We start from the raw sequence: 20,658 nt of genomic DNA on the forward strand, positions 1-20,658 counted from the left end.
ATACCGAAAATAAAAACATATGCAAGATATATAATTAAATTTTAGGTATGGGTGCACTGCTTACATCCTATTAATTTTTAGTCACCCCCACCTTTATAAAGCTATTAAAATATATGAGAGCATATAGGTACAGTAATATTTTTCTTCATCAACTACTCACTATTTGTTGTATTATATTAAAATCTACCTATATTTGAAAGAAGAAAATTGTACCTCAATGCGCAAAATTCTTGAAATTATGCAAAATTTTAAATGGTCTTCCAAGTTATAAACGATTATTGTTTACCTGGCGTGAACTCGTGTAACGTTTTATATCCATACCCATTTGATCAACTAATTCACAAGACGGGAAAATGTTGTCACGTGTAATGTTAAAGAGCTATTCAATGTATTGACAGGCATATCACTCTATTGTACTAAAGCCCACCCATTTTTTTTCATCTTAATTCAAAAACAACAATTGTCTACAAACCAAGATGATTTCCCGATGCATGATAAGTAATGCAAATATCCTCATAAATATAACTATTTACACAGAGAAAACAGAGAAAAAAGCATTAAAACAAAGGAAGAACATGCATCAATTACTTTTCAAAATGAATCATATATATATATATATATATATATGCACACACACAACTGTGTTTAGTTGTCTAGCATCATTCTGGCTTGCTCTGTACGAGATTTCATGGTAAATACACCTGTCATAAGGATCTTCCACGGGATTTTTTCAATAAAACGTTTTCGCAGTACGTTGTTGAAGGGTGCGTTTTGTACCAATTAGCAAGGTTTCTAATGGACAACTTCTGTTACACAATCTAATCCATCTACTCTAGACAGACAAGGGTTAATGCTCTTCTTCTCCTTGAAGCAGTGAATTCTTTCCCTTGGCAACTGATGTTTCAAATCGTGTACATTGAATGGATGGATCATTTGAAAGAGTCAAAACTTATTCGTTTAGTGCCATTTACACTTTCATAAAAAATGGAAGACGGCTTCAAAGTTTATTGCCCTGACCTCCTCTGCAAAGCAGCAAAGGCTTTGCTGTTCTTGTTATCACAGTAGACTTAGAGATACTCCTTTCTCCGTCTAAAAACGACCACACCAAAATCTCAGAAATTTTAGCTAATTTTCTATGGTTAAATTATGTCACACAATGTATGTTAAACAATTTTAAAAAGGCAGCACTAAGGAGTATGAAATCATTTCTTTAAAAAAATAAGATCTGTATAAGATACGTATTGATGGTTCTTTTTGTCAAACTGCTAGTACGTATCTGTAATTTTGAAATTTCACATTACAGTAATTCATAACCTATGTGGTTTTAACATTTGTTCAGGAAATTTTATTCATTGTATGGCCTGCCAAACCTATTGAGAGAGTAACAGGTGGTAGCCACCGAAAAGACAAGATGACAATGCTACCACACATGTACCCGCACAAAAAGGTAATGAAAATATACACTATTTAATGTTTAATATTTCAAAGGAATACATTTTGATTTATTAAAATATTGAAAGCACATCACAGTCATTATAAATTCAAAGTGCTGTGCATCAGAATTAGGTTTGGAATAATCAGTTTTCCAATAGCCGTTGGTCTAATTTGCAAAGAAGAATTTAAAAAATAAAAGGCAATAGTTTCTCTATAAATTAATGTGCATTTGGATTTTTTTAAAGTATTTCAATTTTAGGCCCACCTTCCAAACTGCACTCTTGCCCCAAAAGGTTTCTTAATTCTCTCCTTTTAATGTGCAGTCATCTTTCATTCAAGTTGAACAGCAGAACAAAAGAATAAGTTTTAAACATTATATGGGTATACTCTATCAGACCGTGCATCCCACCCCCATAACTAGAACCCCTGCAAAGGTGTCATGAAACTTCCAGTTTTAATAGACAGCTTATGGTCTTTCTTAACTAATATACAGTCACTTTATCATCAGAAAATTCAGTTGAAGTAAAGATTATTTTTACTCATTATGTACAGGAACTCTAATAGGCGAGTTTGTCCCCATTCTGTGCCAGAAACTCTATCTAGAGGGACATAAGATTTACAATTTTGGTAGAGGGGTTTATTTTCTCTCAAAATGTGCAATCAGTTTCTATTCTGTGTCAGCAGAAGTCAAGAAGATTTTAAAAACACTTTATACCGTAATTTTGTAAATCATTTACATGTATATGGCCCCACTCTGAAGTCAAAGACCCATTGAAAGGGGACATGAAATTTCCGGTTTGGTAGAGGGCTTTCTGTTCAACATTATTCAGTTTTTTCAGTCAGATGTGCAGAAGTAGAGATTCTTTGAAGATTTTTGAAAAAGGTCAAATTTAGGCAATTTCGGTCTTGCCCCAAGAGCCCCTTTGGAGCAAAACTAATGTAATTTACAATTTATGTTCCTCTTACCCTGAAGATGTATCATATTAAAGTTGAAAAGAATTGGCCATGTAGTTTTCAAGAAGTTAAAAATAATCAATTCTTAACGCATGCTGACTGACGGATACCAATTGCAATAGATAGGTCACTTGAGTAACTTGGGTGATCTACAAATTAAAAATCATCTTCGTAAAATATAAATATTAGGTTCTTGACAGAGTTCTACATACATCCCATTACAAGTCAAACTGATCTGAACATACCATATTCTACTGTTATATATAATGATTATTATTATATTTATTTAATATATATGACCTATAACTACTGTTATATATATATATATATATATATATATATATATATATATATATATATATATATATATATATATATATATATATATATGTGTGTGTGTGTGTGTGTGTGTGTGTGTGTGTGTGTGTAATTCAATTCTTGTTGTAACGCGCTTTCTGATTGGCTGAAAATTATTTTATATTGGTATAAAGAATGTTGCCTACGTCATAGTAAGACTAACGTCAAAAACGTATCAGTACGCCTGACGTTACGTTTGAATTGTGTACAGTTTTACTTCATTTTCAAGGTCATATGACCGTTTTTATCTTCAATGAATAGTAAAAAAATTATAAGCAATGAATTCAATATTTATTAGTTTTATACGATATAAAATGGTTTAAAACAGTTTTATGTTCATGATGTTCATGCTTAATCTATTTGAATGTAATAAGGTAGTCTGGGTAGCCTTGCGTGTCATTAAAGATGATGAACATAGCTGGGTTTCTAACGTTATTGACGACGGAATCATACAAAATGTGAGACTGTTGTCTCTTTTTTGCAGGTGGCACCCTCATTCCCTTTTGTCCAACCGTGAATTCCCCGGTAAGGACTTTACAGAGGTACATTCTTTTGTGTCCTTTCCTATCGGGAGGGGAATAAGTGTCATCTATAGAGTAGTTGGCATCCACAGCAAAATACACCCCTTCTCCGTATTTTGTACCTGCAAATATAGAAAATAATATAGTTATTATCATCTAGAGGTAAAGCACCCTTTCCCATTAGTATTTGAATGGAAAGTAATTTATTCTAACATGAGGACAATTGGACTTAACGGTCACCTGAGTAGCATATAACCCATTTTATTATTATTATTATTATTATTAATATTATTATTATTATTATTATTATATTGACTTATATAACGCAAAATATACAAGTTGTTTCTATGTGCTGTACACTGTGTTAATAAAAGAGGTGTGCAAATAAATGCTATGTGTGCTTATAAATGCTATGTTAAAGATACTTTAAAAATAATGGTAGATGATAAAACAATAGAAGCTTATCTTAAACATGATTTAAGGATAAGCAGATATATACATACGTAGTCTTCACATACTACGTCTATTTTTTATATTCACACTTGGACAACAGTGTTTTGAGGGTTTTGCGGAATGCTCCGTGTGTTTCAAGCTTACGAAGTTCCAATGGTAGTTCATTTCACAAATGGGCACCTAGAATGTTTAGAGCTCTTGCGCCGTTTTTATTTGATGACCTCTTCACTTACAGTTTCCATTGGTCAGATGATGATCTCATTGTCCTGTGTGGTTGGTGGACAGAACATAGTTTGCTCAAGTATGTTGGTGCTGTAGAGGAATGTAGTGATTTGTGGATCGTTGTCAGTACTTTGAATATAACACGTTGTTTTACAGGCAGCCAGTATAGTTGTTGAAGTACTACCGTAATGTGTTGTCTGTTGTGTGTTTTTGATAGACAACGTGCAGCGCTGTTTTGAGCCACTTATAACTGGTGCATCCGATGATCGGTTATGTCAAGCAGGAGGGCATTGTGATAATCAAGATATGATATGACTGTTGCATTGATGGCATTTGCGAAAGCTTCTTAGGTGAGATGGTGTTTCACCTTCGAGATTCCCCGGATGTTAAAGTACGTCTTTCTGGCGAAAGAGCTTACTTGTTTCTCCATTGATAGGGTAGCGTCTAGGACAGCACCAAGGCTTTTTACATTGGGCCTAGGTGTTACTGTTGCCTCGCCAATCTTAATGCTGATATCTCTCAGACGGTACTGGTTGTGGGAACTAGCAACCACCATTACCTCAGTTTTTGCGTCGCTTAGTTTAAGTTTGTTCACAGTCATCCAAGATTGAACACTTGCTATGCAGTTTTCCATGGTGTTGACTTCAATGTTACACATGGCTGTGTCTTTTACACTCAATCGGCTGTAAAGTTTTGTGTCACTCTCATATCCATGACAGTTAATCGCATACTTGTTGATAACTCTTTTAAGTGGTAAAAGGCACACCAGGAAGAGAAGAGGACTAACAACAGATAATTGGGGCACTCACGTGGACAGTGGACATCGGAGGAAACAGCGTTATTGATTTTTACTGCTTGAGTTCGGCCATTGAGATATGACTGCATTCATGAGAGTGCTGTTTTTGTCAGACAAACCTCTCCTTGCAGTCTCTCTAACAAGAGAGAATGATCTATGGTGTCGAATGCGGCCCTAAGTTCGAGAAGGACTAGTAGTATGGCGTCACCTTCATCTAGAACCTCTTCTATGTCTGCCTTAATTCGCAAGATGGCTATCTCAGTGCAGGTACCTGACTTGTATGCCGACTGCAGGTTATAATGCAGACAATTCTTGGTGAGATGATTCTTGAGTTGCTGTGCTACAACACGCTTAATGACCTTACTAATAAACGGGATGTTTGATACTGCTCTATGGTTACTAAAAGTGTTTTTATCAAATCCAGACTTTTTCAAACGTGGAGTAACAAGTGCATAAACAAACTTGTTGAGGAGTCTCAAATATGCATTCAAATTATAAATTTGTAATGACGACCACCTCCCTGCCTGAAATCTTTCAAAAAGAACTATTGAACCTATATTTTTGGCAAAAAAACTAAAGATCTGGTCTACAAAATCATGAATTCAGTTTTTCTTTCAGGTGTGTGAGAGTAAAGAAGATAATTTTTAAACATTATATGCATTTACACCTATAAATCCATTTTGACCCTGCACTAGAGCCAAAACCCATACTCCAGGGGACATGAGATTTAAAATTTTAGTAGAGGACTTTCTGGTAAACTAGTTGATAATTCTGATTCTTGCTTGCTTGCATTCAGGGATGGGGTCAATTACAATGGAAAGTAATTAATTAAATTACAATTACTTGCTTACATTCTTCAATTAAATTACCATTACCATTACAAGAGTTTTTAAAAGTAATTAATTATATTACAATTACTTTGCAGATGTAATTAATTAAATTACAAATTACATTTTCATCAAAATTTACCAAAACAATGATTTATCTACAACACATAAACATTTAATGAGGTATGTCTATAATGTGAATAAAATTGTGTCATAGTCAAAATACTTTCACTGTTTGAGAATTTGCATATAACTTGTACTCTGATATTAAGTAACAATTTTTGGAAAGAAAAAATATAAATATGGTTGTATTGTTTATTTCGAAACACAGGTACCGGTAGTAACATTATAAAGGTGTCCAATACCACCTTGATATTCAATAAAAATTTGAAAGTCATATCCCCTAACCTACCCCTATCATGTCAACTAAAGTATTTCCTGCATGCAAAACTATTAAAGGAAAACTTTTTCCTTTGAATTTTTATCCACTATTTTCTCTTTATAAATACAATACCAAATCACAGGTTAATTTTAGGTAGAGGGCAGACTATAATTGTTATCAAAACACAATTCACACCTGTTGTACAGTACCTACATGTAATAATCAAATGTTTGCAATAAGGGAACACATCCTGTAGACATGTTAGGCATCAAAATCTTTAAACCCATTTGAAGCCATGCATTTTAGCTCTTTGTATTTTAGGCTATCAATTACAAAGCATGAATGACTTAAAAATTAATTTATACAAGTTAGGTAACACTGATTTTGTTTGTAAATTAAATGGTTTTTTTTTAACTAGTTCAATGATAATTGACACACTAATTATTCTAATGAGAAAGGAAATAAGTAATTTTTAAGAAAAAAAAGATCAAGCAAATAATCAAATTCATGTACTTAATTTAATGTGGGAAACATGATTAGATATTGAATCAATGGAAAAATTTTATTGAAAAATATTTAGTATGATATATATAACAAAAGTATGATGTATATAACAATAGTTCAATGGTTTTAACTACTCTTCCTATCTTGACCTTGTACCATTGATAGTGTGGGGAACAATGGGTAATGGACAGCTACATATTTATATGTACATCAGTGTGTAATTAAAAGTAATTGAAAAGTAATTGGAATTACATGCCTTTCTTGAAAGTAATTAATTAAAATACCATTACATGTAATTGAAAATATGGCCAATTGCACATTACTTTCAATTACATCAAAATTTGTAATTAATTACACGCAATTACCATTACAAATTACGATTACCCCATCCCTGCTTGCAGTTAAGTGTAAACAGAGTGTAATGCTTTAGAACAGATCTGTTGATTTTGAATGCGTCAGAGTAGTACGAGAGAATTTTATAAACATATACTTGTGCATTTTGCATTTATTTAGATAAATTGTAACTAAATATTGTTTAAAATTGAAGATGTCTGACACTTATATTGGTCTTTATAATATCTAGGGTGGGCTATGGGCGGTGGAAAGGGTAAAAAAAACGTTAATGCAAAACGAACAACTTCTTTTTATAACATGCTAAAATACGAAACAGAACAGCTTAAAACAAACTCAACAGCTTTTTCGTAAAAAACAACAGACATTGATGCCTAATAAACGACCACAACTTTCATGCACTGAATTAACCCTAGATGGCGTGAAAAGAGGTACCAGCAGAAATCACACCCTGGAGAAAACGGACACATATTTAACCTGGAGAAAACGTACTCTTAAATTATGGAAAAGTTTTCGTGCGCGGATCCAGAATTTCTTTTTCAAGAAAGAAAGGGAGGGGGGGGGGGGGGTCCTTGTGATATTGATAATTACCAGGGGTAGAGTAGTGGTAGTTGGGGGGTCCTTTCAATTGAAAAGGGCTTGGCCCTATATTAAAACATTTAGAATATCCTTCCACATATAAATGATGCTTTGTACAGAGTTCGGTTAAATTTGGCCCTTTGCAATTGGATATAGAAACGAAGTCAAAATTGTTCTTCGTGTTCTTTAATTTCATACTTTGTACGCAATGGTATAGGTTCATTGAGTATAGGTATACTAGTATATTCATGGCATTCAATGATTTGGTCACTTTGTGTAGGATTCTTACCATTTTTACCACAGTAACTCCTGTTGAATCCAAGAGAGTTAATACTGTTCACAGCATCAGGTGCAGTTCCATGCCAGAGTTCTCTTTCATTCTGAGTTCCTTTAGGATTTTGAGAATCTAGCAACTTCTTTTTGGCGACATATTGTTGGTACAACATCTTGTTCTGAATTCTCTCCAACTAAGTCATTAAAACAAAAGTTATTATTACCGGTAAGCTATCTACTGAATGGACAGGTACAAATTTAAGCTTAGAATCCCATAAATATGGCTTAGTATATGAGCCCTTTTGAAAAAAATCACAACGGTATCTGGTGAGTAGTACAATTGTATTTGGAATGTAAAACTTGTTTGAACTTTTGTTTAATAGTGAAATCACTGATAACAAGGTTTTGAGGAGACCCCCACAAATTCTTAATAAATTTTTGAAAAAATTTATCTTTTATAATTAAATTGGGTAGAACAGAATTAAAGAAAAAGCCGATTTTGAGTCCCATTGAGTATAACAATACAATTCACATCTCTTATAGCAAATCTATTTTAGAAGTAAATTAAAAGTCAATGGAATTTCTTCTAAGTGAGAACTTATTTCCCATAAATCTCTTAGTTACTTTTTTAAAAATTCAAGATTTATTAAGCACATAAATGATCAACTATTGTAGTCACGTGGAAGTAAACTGGCTTTTTGCAGATTCATTTTACTTATTATAAATTCACTCTATGTATGATGAATTATGTATATAATCAAGTCAATGTACTGCTATAAGTTCACTATAACCAAATATAACAATATAAACAATGTGCCTGTACTAATGGTATATGTACTAATGTCTAAATGAAGTTCTTATTGATTTTATTAGTGTACCGGTAAGCAATTAAGATGTATATTAATTTCTTCTAATTTTGAAGAAAAGTATGGGGTGCCAATATATTTCATACTTTTGATGTATTTTAATTGTAATACCAGAAAATGAATTTTTGAACATATTTGAACTTTATGTAATTTTTTTAAAACTTATTTATTTTTTAGTTTCAGAAATTCAAACTGATTTTTGGATATCACATTAATAAAAAAAAATGCAATCCGTTCAGCAATTTACAAGTTAATCAGTGCTGACCATTGTAGACATGAACAAACTTCTTACAATGAAATGGAAATTTACTCTAGTATTCTTTATAATTTTCTACATGCATCTTGAGGTTACAAAAACTTCTGAAGATAAAAAGGTTGCATCACAGGAAACATTTTATAAAGTTAATTTTAATTTAATTACATGTATGTAGGCCATTCTTATTTTCTGATAAAAAAAATAAATTCTGATATTTTTTCAAAATCGAACATCAATTCAAAACTTTGAAAAATAAACTTTACATCAAAATCAAGTTGTGTTATCCAAAATTAAAAAAAGTTGTTATCAAAAAAAATCTAATTTATGTTTTTTAAAACATATTTGTGAAAAGTGCCAGCTGTTTTAATATTTTAAAGATATTATCTTATATTAAACATAGGTACATCATGTAATAACAGATTACATAGCTCATCGCTACGCATCAACTTTATGTATCATCACCTTTATGAGCACCGTGGCACCTTAGGGGTGGTAGAGCCATGAATTTCACAATTTAAATTCTTCTTACCATAGAGATGCTTCACACCAAAAATGGTAATGATTGGCCTGGTAGTTTTCAAGAAGAAGTTAAAAATGTAAAATTGTTAACGCACGACGCACGACGCACGGACGCACGACGCACGACGACGGACGAAGACCAATTGCAATAGGTCACCTGAGTGACTCAGGTGACCTAAAAATGTTAAATCAATTTGTTTAAAGGTTTATCAAAATTTTAACTTATGAATTTACCGTCAATAATGAGGTGTTTTTGGAAAGATTAATAATTTAAATTGCTTGATGTCAATGGTATGTTTCTACGTTATATATATATATATATATATATATATATATATATATATATATATATATATATATATATATATATATATTATATATATATATATATATAAATATATATATATATATATATATATATATATATATATATATATATATATATATGTGTATATATATATATATATATATATATATATATATATATATATATATATATATATATATATATATATACCGCCAGTTACATCATCGGCTAATGTAGCGTAACGGTAACGCGTTGGGCTTCAAGACACAATTTCAATTTAGGGTCAAGAGCTTGAAACCTGCTGTCGGCTCTTGAAGACTTTCGTTAAAAACATTTGCCGTGCTCTATTACGGCATAGTATTCTTACGCATAATAACCCTTTGTATACTATGCGAAAAAAGATGAGTTTTGAATATCTATCGACAAACTGACAGGAGGCATAATAATAGTAAATAATTATAAGCTCATCCAAAAAATTGACCAGTCAATATTTTTTAAAATTTTGACCGGCTTTAAATAATATCCAGAGAATATTCCTTCTATTTCCATCAATCGCTTCTGATTTGTTGATTTGTAAACGGTGACTTTAATATATATTCGAAACTGCAACACAAGGTGACGTCATAATAGGCAATGAGTCAAGACAAGCGAACAATGGACGCACAATGGTACAGTTTGCTATTATAACGGATATAAGAATTTGGGAATTTTGTAAAGAAAATTGGAAGAACATTTGTAGCTTTATTCCCAGCGACGGCGGAAGATCAATAGTGACTATTTGATGCCGACGATATTTTAGAAATTTTAGAAATGAAATTCGTGAATTCTATGTTGAGCTGATATGATTATGACGATCCTTTTTCAAATCCATTCTTGTTTATTGGTTTGTGTCTTTATCAAACAATTAAATTGTTCTCCGCTTCGCATCTGGCAATAAATTTCGTCCCTCAGGGTTTAATATAATCAATGTTGCCCTCAGCCCCAGTTAATATTTGTATAATATTTCATCACAAGACACAATATTATATTTTATAACATCATATGATACAATTTCATGTGACCTAATAATATATTCTATAAACGACATCATATAATATCATATTGTATCATATGATACAATATTATATATTCTACTACAGTTATTGTTGAGATCAAAGAGATGCTGCGGACATTATACCATGAACGTTGACAGTAAATTATCAGATCAGAAATACCTATTTGTCTCGCACTGATAATGAAAGTACAAATTCAAACCCTAACAAGTTTAAAACCATATCAATTTCACGTGTTAATTCCAGAAAAAACGATGTATATTGCCTCAAATGTTTATTCTTAAGAGATCAATACGGCTGTTCCTAGGACCTCCTTAGCACAATTTAACTGCGTGTTTTTACATAAGAGATATAACGTGTAGTTGTAATAATAGTATTAAATTGCCCTTAAAATATTAGGAATATGATTCAAAGATATTTTGTAAATAAGAGATGAGTATTAAGAATCCTAAGGAAAAGACTGTTGTGTGCATGTGATTCTTTGTACACAAGTAAACATTACTAAAAAAAACCGTTGGGGTTACACGGAACAGCCGTCAAAATGACCTAGATCGTGTCTCTATAGGAGAAACAATCTGTAGAAATACTGGCCTGTTAGTATAATAGAAAAACAATTCTTGTTTTCGTAACTGTTGCAGGATAACCTCCTCGGTCTCGAAATGTTGTTTGAAATATAAATGCCTCGGCTTTTATATTTCAAAACAACATTTCGAGACCGAGGAGGTTATTCTGCAACATTCATAAAAACTCGTACTTTATTTCTTAACCGTACAATATTGTATTATATGATATGATATTAAAATATAACAATATCATATAATGCAATATCATGTGATACAAGTATATATAATACAATATTATATTTTACAATATATTGTATAATAATATAAAATATTATATGTAACAATATCATTTGATACATTATTATATCATGATATGTAAAAAAAATACTACATGGGCTAAGTCTTTCAAGTCCATAAGTAGGATCTGATGCACCATCCATGCAAGTTTAATGAAGATAAGACAAGTAATAACTTAGATACAGGACCTGCCACAAAAACTTTAACCAGGTCCGGACGCCGCTGCCGGGGGTATAGCATAAACTCACCCCAACTTCGTCTCATTGAGCTAAAAGTGATTTCTTAAATTACTAAATTTTGCAGTATTAGAAAAAAATTGATACAGTACAGTAGGGACTGTATATCAGAAAATGATTTTCTGATATTAAACATTGATTTGTAATCTAATTTTAGATAGTAAAATCTATATGGTATAAAATTATAATTGATTTTAAGGAATGTTCCCTGTCATGCAACATTTATAGTCCTGTTTGAAATTGGCTGCAAACCACCTGTAGATGCATTCAACATGAGATGCATTTTATACAGGTATGCAGTTAGTGCTTTTAATAAATATGGCCAGGACAACATGTATAAAGAACACTTGTAAAAAAATTTTGTTAAATAAATCTCCAAATAAATGAAAAAACAAAAAAACAAAAACTTTATCAAGCAAACAGGACAATGTAATTTAGCAATGTTCATTGGATTACTTATTATTATGAGAAGACACTTCATGATTTTCTTTATCAAATATTTGATATCAGAACTGATCTTAGAATTTTAGATATAAAGAAATCATGGATATTATGTGCAGTTTGCACATGAAAGCTGATATCCCCATAAGAGTGGAGAAACCAGTAGGTTTTTTTATTTTTATTTAATTGTGTTTGTGTAAGTTTGTGTACACCTCAACTATCTGAAGCAGTCCAGTGTGCCACCTAAATACGATAAGAAGAAAGTTATTGGATAGCTACATGTAACTTGTTGGTGGGTTTCAGGACAATAACAGATGTAATGGACTCGGTTTAACAAAAGATGGCGTCACAAAACTGGTTTAACTTTGTATAACAATGGCAAACAACTCTTTTCATTTCAGGAGAAATAATTTTACAGTCATGAGGCTACTCTTACTTTAACAATTTCCCTTTTGCCTACTTGTCGATGGAATCTGTTAATCACATTGGTATAGTCTGGGCTACCTGAGTTAACTGGGACCACAGACAGATTGTCAGAGTCTGGCATAGGTGACCACTCTGATGGGAGTTCAAAGGTAGAGGCTGCTCGGGATAGAAACATTTAAAAAAAAACTTTTCATTGATTGTATTTAATCTTGCAAAGCTGTAAACCAAGAGTGTAAAAATTAATAAAGATTAATTCCAGTGTAATAAAAAAAATACACATGTAATATTAATATATAAATAAATGAATCAATAAAAAGCAAACATTTAAGGACCAATAAAAAAAAAAATGTGCATAATTTCTTTCTATAAGAACAAAAAATACAAGGCACTGAAATTTATTCAAGAGAATGTCTTGACAGTTGAATTTGCTCATAAAAAAGAAAACATCAAATTTTCTGGTTTGGAGTATTAAATCCTGAACAGTATCTCTCTTAAAACTTTTAGTATTTCCTATTATTATGATGTTTTAGATCACAGAAAATAATGATAATCTGGTTATAAATACCCTTAATTTTGTCTAGTATAATTTCATGATAGACATCAGATGCTGCACTTATATCATCTTTTGTTCCATAAAGGAGGACCATTCCTTTATCTTTGTCAATGTTTACATCTATATGGAATTTTTCTTTTAAATCGCACAAAGCCTTAATCTGCAACAACATTATATGAAACAATGTAAATTATTAATAAGTAATCTTATAAATACTGGAACGAACTGATATCTGACCCAGTTGTATAGAAAACTTTCCTTTCAAAAACACATGGAAAATATTGAAGCTGTATGCAAAATTATCCGTTTAATTTTCAAACCATAGTTTAATTACTCATCTAGAAGAAAAATCGGAAAAAAACTAGCTGACTAGTACAACTAATTCAAAGATGCATCATACATGCAACTCTGGCCCAGGATGCTGAAACATTTAAGCATCCATTTTTAAATTTGTACTGTTAGTGTCCTTAAACCTTTCAACTTTTGTAATATATTTTTCAAACAGAAACAAACCTGAGTTTTAGATAGCCTTGGAATAATTTCATCTTTGAATTCTTTTTTATGAAAATCCCCTTCCAATAAATGTTCAAGTCTGTTAATTCCTGTATCAATATCTTGGCTTTCTCCATAAACAATAATGGTGGCTTTAGAGGCATCTTTGTCCTCAACTACTGGGTTCCATTGGTGACCATAAGGCTTTCCTTCCCCAACTAAGATTAAATTAAAATAAAACATAAGTAATCAAAGATTATAGAGCTCTCCGAGACAATTGAGGCATCAATAAAAATCACAGTTCATAATATGTATTATTATATCATGGCAAATAAAAATCACAATCCATGATCTATACAATATAATGATATTTTGTTTTCCCTCGAAAATGCCAGACAAATGACAGTGTTTAGATTTGCCTTAACCTCTACATAGAGAAAAACACCCATGTATTAGATTTGTTACTGACTGACTACAGAAAAAGTTCGAATTCGGGTTGATCAATCTCAAAACCAGCTGAGCTCTTTATGAGATTAATCAACTGATATCTTTCTGTAACTAGTAACAAATCTAATAAGTAATAGTATTATAATACATAATCATATCATATGATGCAAAATTTTATTGTGTCATTTGATAAAATATAATGTTATTTTGTATAATGTAATGGTATTATATATTTTTATACAATCTTCCAATGGGTTGCTGACTAACGTTTTTCAAACTAATTGTTAGACCATAATTAATCACCTAACTGCCTACGGAAGTGTGACCGGTCAGCAGAGGATGCTCACTCCTCCAAGGCATCTGATCCTACCTTAATCTTTTTAGAGGTCCGTGTTGCTCTGCTTTGAATTTGTATTTCGTTATATGGATTTTTGAGATGTTTGATAGTTAGTTTTTGTCATTTTTTCATACAAAACAATATAGTATAAAATATTTTACAACATAAAAATATTGACTGAGTTGAGGGCAACATTAATCATATGCATATTGCCCCACACAAAGCGAAGTGCAATATATTCATCCCAAGGAGGCTAATACTTTATGTACTTGGAAATATGCGCTCCCGTTTTATTGTCACCCCTTTTGCCCTCGATGCCAGCCGGCAAATTGAAAATTGGGTGAATGCCAAAATCTGAAACTATCCCTCTTTCAGCATAACTACGTCTGGGCATATCCAATAATTTTAGCAAAAAAACCCAAAGATTATAATAAATTGCATGACCTGATATTGAAAAGGTGCAAGACTCTGAGAGAAAAGAATTTTCCCATATTTGTTAACTTTCAGGATAGGTTTTATGTGTATATGTTTTCATAGAAAAGCTATAACAAAGTAGTTAGTAAACATGTTTTATCTGAATCAACCTTCCAACAGAACAGAAACTCTCTCTGTAGGCAAACAAACGAAAAAAATCCAGCTTTAAAAGCCATTACGAGCTACTTACTTCTCTTGTGCCAGCTTTTAAATATTCAACCCTCATTATCAATTGATCATCATCTAGCATTTATACCAAAATCATTTTACCTGTATCAGTGTTTTAGTTAGCCAATCATTACTTAACTATTAAGAAGTCTATTTGTTTATTTAGAATGTTAAAAAACTGGGGTTTTTTTCAAATGATAAAAATTCTTGTATAACTCTTTTAATCACACAACTTCTATATAAATACATTATATTCATTGATTAATTACTAAATATGAACAAGCAAAGGAAGATCATGAATTTCACAATTTAGGTAGAGGATTAAGTAAACATCATAACCATGCATTCAGTTTTTTGCCCACATGTGTGGGAGTAGATTTAATAACTTTTCACTATATGGGTATATTTATATACTAGTGAGTTTTTCACAAATATTTATGGGAGTAGGATTTACTAAGATCTAATACATGTTTACTATATGGTCATATTTGCCCCATCCTAGAGCCTAGACCCCTGAATCAAGGACCATAAATTTTAGAGTTTTTGAAGAGGGTTTCATGGACATCATAACCATGCACTTAGTTTTTCACAAATTTTTATGGGAGAAATGAAGAATATTTTTTCTAAGATCTAATACATTTTTACTATCTTGCCATATTGGCCACAACCTAGAGCCTGGACCCCTGACCCAAGGACCATGAATTTCACAATTGTAGTAGAGGGCTTCATGGACATCATAACAATGTAGTTAGTTTTTAACAATTGTCTCTAGGAGCAAAGAAGAAGATTTTCTAAAGTTTAAAACTTTTTCACTGTATGAGCACATTGCTTCCATTCTAGAGTCTCAATCCCTGATCCAGGGGTCATGAATTTTACAATTTTGGTAGAGGACTTCATGGACATCATAACCATGCAATCTGTTTTTTCCTCACATGTGAGGGAGTAGAAATAATTTTAGAAAATTCGGCTTCTTTTGCATCTTTGGCCTCGCCTGTGGCACCCCGGGGGTTTAAAAACCACACATTTCACAATTAATGCTTTTACCATACAGATGCATTACACCAAAATTTGTTACAATTGGCATTGTAATTTTTAAGAAGAAGATAAAAATATAAAATTGTTAACACACAACGGACGACGCTCGACGACGGACGAAAACATATAACAGTAGGAGACATCTCTGACTCCATGTTGCAACTTAACATTTGCTATATTCACAGTCTAAAGAAATATAACTGCTATCAAATTATCCCAAATAAACAATCAGTAAACAATTAGATAAATTTAACTGATTTTACTAACCAGCTCTCGGCATGTAATTTGCACGCTTTCCCATCAACCATTCCATTGGTTTAGAACCTTGGGACTGGAAGCATTTCTGCATGGCCATGATGAACTCTCGAGACATTTGTTGATCATAGATAACAACATGAACTTCTGAAAGGTGTTTGACATCAGGGTACATTTTGTTTAGGGCACTGAACACTTGTTCAGCAAATTCTTCCACTGTTTGCTGCAGATAAAATTTGCCTGTCGGTAAAAATTATAAAAAAAAATTATTAATGAAATGTTAATTAATTACATGTTTTTAACAATAGCAAAAAATATAAACTCTAAACACAAACATGTACAATTGAAGCAATCAACACCCAAGAGTCAATTCATATACATTTTAAGATTAGTACTGTTCTTACTCAAAGTCCCAAATGCTACAATTGACATAGCCAAAATACAAAAAGAGATACTTTGCCTAACAAATTATATATTAACAATCGGTGTAAATTTCCCTTTAAAGCTATACATGCTATAATTTGCGTCAATTTTGAATGACATTGAAAAAGCATGTGTTTGTTAATTTATAAAAGTTAACTGTATTCTGTAAATAACAGTGGATAATTCCTTCCAATTCAGAAGCTGAGCAGCGGATCAGTACCTATTTCTATATTTAAAGAATTTATATACTCAAGCACAACACACTCCTTTGATCGCTAAATGAGATATAAACGGAGATGGAATATGAAACTGTATCGGTATACTGTCAACCATAATAAAATAATTAATTCACAATAAGTCATTGTATCGTTATCAGGTCAGTCAATCGGTTATTATCATGTTAAGGTGCTATAATAGTGCTGTTCTGCATAATTATATTGTTTCATAATGTTTGAAATGGTCAGAATACAAAAATATATGACTACATTAATCTTGAAAAAAAAATGAAAGTACTGAAAGGATTGAAAGACGGGGTCAAATTAATCAATTTTACAAAAAAAATTCTTTACCCGTGCTATCTGGAAGTAGTTTTACTCCTTTTCATATATTTCTACGCTTGAAAGTACTCGATCATTGTTCTTTGGTTCCGTTTTTTGTGATAAAATAATTTAGAATATTACATTCAACGCCAATCAAATTTAATGAAACTTTAAAAAAAACCCTCATTGAATACACTTTTATTGGTAAAATCGTTGAATCAATTTAGAACTACATGTATTTCTTATGAGTCAATGAATACTAGTACTCCGGATGCATTCGTACATCATTGGGTCATTCCGTAGAAAGGTCAGATGTAAACAGAGTAAGAATAAACATCAATCGCCTTATTCGTTTTTGTTTGAAAAAAACTGTTAGACTAATCTTAGAAGCATGAAAAAAAATAATTAAACTTTTTTCAAATATTTATTCATATTTATCAAAACTGTGTACAGAACGGTCATAATAATTTCTGCACTATTTTTCTTAGCGTAGATTCAATTGATGTGTTCTACGCGTGCCATCCGGTTTGAGTCTCCGACTGACAGGAAACCAATACACGGGGTCACGTGACCCCGTCTAAAAAGGCGAATAGACTAAAAGCGAATGGAACCAAGGGCGAAAGGCTCCAAGGGCAAAGCATTTTAGTGCGAACGAACATACATTCCGTGCAGGGATGGGGTAATGGTAATTGAATGTAATTAATTACAAATTTTGATGTAATTGAAAGGAATGTGTAATTGACCATATTTTCCATTACATGTAATGGTAATTTACTAAATTAATTTAAAAAGGCATGTAATTCAAATTACTTTCCATCACACACTGATGTTTATCTGAATCAGGAATGATCATTTCCTCTATTCATTGTCTCCCACACTTCCAAAGGTACATAAGTATAAACAAGAGGCCAATTGGCCTAAACGGTCACCTGAGTAGCATATAACCCATACACAAACTTGTCGAGGGGTCTCATATATGTATTTATTTAATAAGGTTTCATTCTGGAAAAAAAATTATAAACTTGTAATGACGACCACCTCCCTGCCTGAAATCTTTCAAAAAGAACTGTGAAACCTATAATTTTGACAAAATAATTAAAGATCTTGTTTACAAAATCATGAATTCAGTTTTCCTTTCAGGTGTGTGAGAGTAAAAACATAATTTTTTTAACATTATATGCATTAACACCTATACATCCATTTTGGCTCTGCTCTAGAGTCAAAACCCATACTCCAGGGGATATGAAAATTAAAATTTTAGTAGACTACTTCCTGGTCAACATAATTATAAGTCAGTTTTTTATTCAGATGTGTGAGAATAGAGAAGAATTTTGTAAAACCTTACATGCATAAACACAATATTGCAATATTGACCCCCTTATGTCCTGAACTCCTCACCGAGGGACCATGAATTTCACAATTTAGATGGAGGAGTTAGTGGACATCATAACCATGTATTCAGTTTTTTGCCCAAATGCATGGGATTAGAGAAGAAGATTTTTTTAAGATTTAAAACATTTTACTATCTGGCCATATTGGGCCCACCCTAGAGCCTGAATCCTTGATCCAGGGGTCATGAATTTCACAATTTTGATAGAGGGTCTCATGGACATCATAACTAGGCATTTATTTTTTACAAATATATATGGGAATAGAAAAGAAGATTTTTTAAGATTTAATACACTTTATCTATATGGCCATATTGGCCACACTCTAAAACCTGAACCATGACCCAGGGGTCATGAAATTTACCATTTTTTGTAGAGGGCCTCATGGACATTATAATCATGCATTTAGTTTAAAACAAAGTGAAGAAGATTTTCTAAGATTTAATACATTTTAACTATATGGCCATATTGGCCACACCATAGAGCCTGAACCCCTGACCCAAGGGTCATGAATTTCAAAATTTAGGTAGAGGGCTTCATGGACATCATATTCATGCATTTAGTTTTTAACAAATATATATATGGGAGTAGAGAAGAAGACTTTCTATGATTTAATGAATTTTTACTATATGGCCATATTGGCATTACCCTAGAGCTACCACCCCTGATCAAGGGGCCATGAATTTCATTTCACAATTTCAGTATAGGGCGTCATTGACATCATAACTATGCAACCAGTTTTTCCCTCACATGTGTGGGAGTAGAGAAGAAGATTTTTGAAAATTTGGCATTTTTTTGCATATTTGGCCCCACATGTGGCACCCCGGGGTTGGTAGAACCATGAATTTCACAATTTAGATTCCTCTTACCATAGAGATGCCTCACATCAAAAATGGTAACAATTGGACTGGTAGTTTTTAAGAAGAAGTTAAAATGTAAAATTGTTTATGCACGACAGGCGACACAGGACGACGGACGAAAACGGATAGCAAAAGGTCACCTGAGTTTACTCAGGTGACTTAAAACCCAAAAATACAATCACTGGCTTTAGTTAGGAAGATAAGTTTAATGCATTTAACTATATCTATTTTTTTAACCAAATAAAAATGAAGTTTTGAACTTTGATTTCAATGATTGACTATCTAATCATGATTAAGGATCTGAAATTTATGAATATCAAATTGAGGAATATCAATGTGTTGGAGGCCAAATAATTTTGATTGTGTGCTCTTCCTCTTTTCCTAAAAAGTTTAAATAATTGCATGGACCCTGAGGTCCACGCAGAAAATATATAAGCGAGGATAAACCGGATGCTATGGGGAAAATTCAGCCTGCGCATGAGCTAGCCTGGTTCCTGTGCGTAATGGGCAGCTCAGGGAACCAGGCTAGCATACGTTTATCTGAATCGGGATCGGGATTCCGTGCCATACGCACACATAAGTTCAAAGGCGCTGTAATTATAAAATTGTTTGGTAAACAGTACAGGAACAACGTATTCCTTTTAAAGAAATGATTGGCATGTGATATGAACTATCAGTATTATGAAATAATGTTATGCCGAAGCTACAACATGCATCAAATAGCATAATTTTGTTGTTTTCCGAATACACATGTAACTTAACTTTACTTTTATAGTAGGCGAAGCTAGAGTACTTCCCGATTAAAATTTTTTAAGCATTTAAGTATGATTGAATAATTATGTCTCTGTATAAAAGTTTAAATCTCAAGAAAAATGCATCAAAATATGAAATTTTCAATTTACACAAAGCTGTAACTGCATAGTTAACAAAGTAGTGCGAATCGTAATGTGTGCGCAAATAGTAGAATTCACCGAATGCCTGATACTACACATGCAAACTTCATTCATAGATAGATAATTATTTTAGTAGATAAAAAGTCAGGGCTATACATACATGTATACGTAACAACGT

At 32.2% G+C, this 20,658-nt stretch overlaps 2 protein-coding genes across 2 annotated transcripts in view; both read right to left on the minus strand.

Annotated features, from left to right (window-relative positions):
* The window catches only part of LOC105319523 (protein mono-ADP-ribosyltransferase PARP14), a 132,993-nt gene that overhangs the window by 69,169 nt on the left and 43,166 nt on the right, over positions 1-20,658 (minus strand). The gene's annotated exons all lie outside the window — the stretch shown is intronic.
* The window catches only part of LOC136270654 (protein mono-ADP-ribosyltransferase PARP14-like), a 33,121-nt gene continuing 15,536 nt past the window's right edge, over positions 3,074-20,658 (minus strand). Inside the window, exons 13-18 of the mRNA XM_066068980.1 lie at positions 16,390-16,617; positions 13,683-13,879; positions 13,182-13,329; positions 12,627-12,772; positions 7,670-7,847; positions 3,074-3,388 (exon numbers count right to left, since the gene is read on the minus strand). Coding sequence (XP_065925052.1) covers positions 3,102-3,388; positions 7,670-7,847; positions 12,627-12,772; positions 13,182-13,329; positions 13,683-13,879; positions 16,390-16,617 — 1,184 coding nt within the window. The 3' untranslated portion in view covers positions 3,074-3,101. The remainder of the gene's footprint in view (positions 3,389-7,669; positions 7,848-12,626; positions 12,773-13,181; positions 13,330-13,682; positions 13,880-16,389; positions 16,618-20,658) is intronic.

This window comes from Magallana gigas, chromosome 8 (assembly GCF_963853765.1).
Source record: "Magallana gigas chromosome 8, xbMagGiga1.1, whole genome shotgun sequence".
In the NCBI taxonomy this organism is placed as follows: domain Eukaryota; kingdom Metazoa; phylum Mollusca; class Bivalvia; order Ostreida; family Ostreidae; genus Magallana; species Magallana gigas.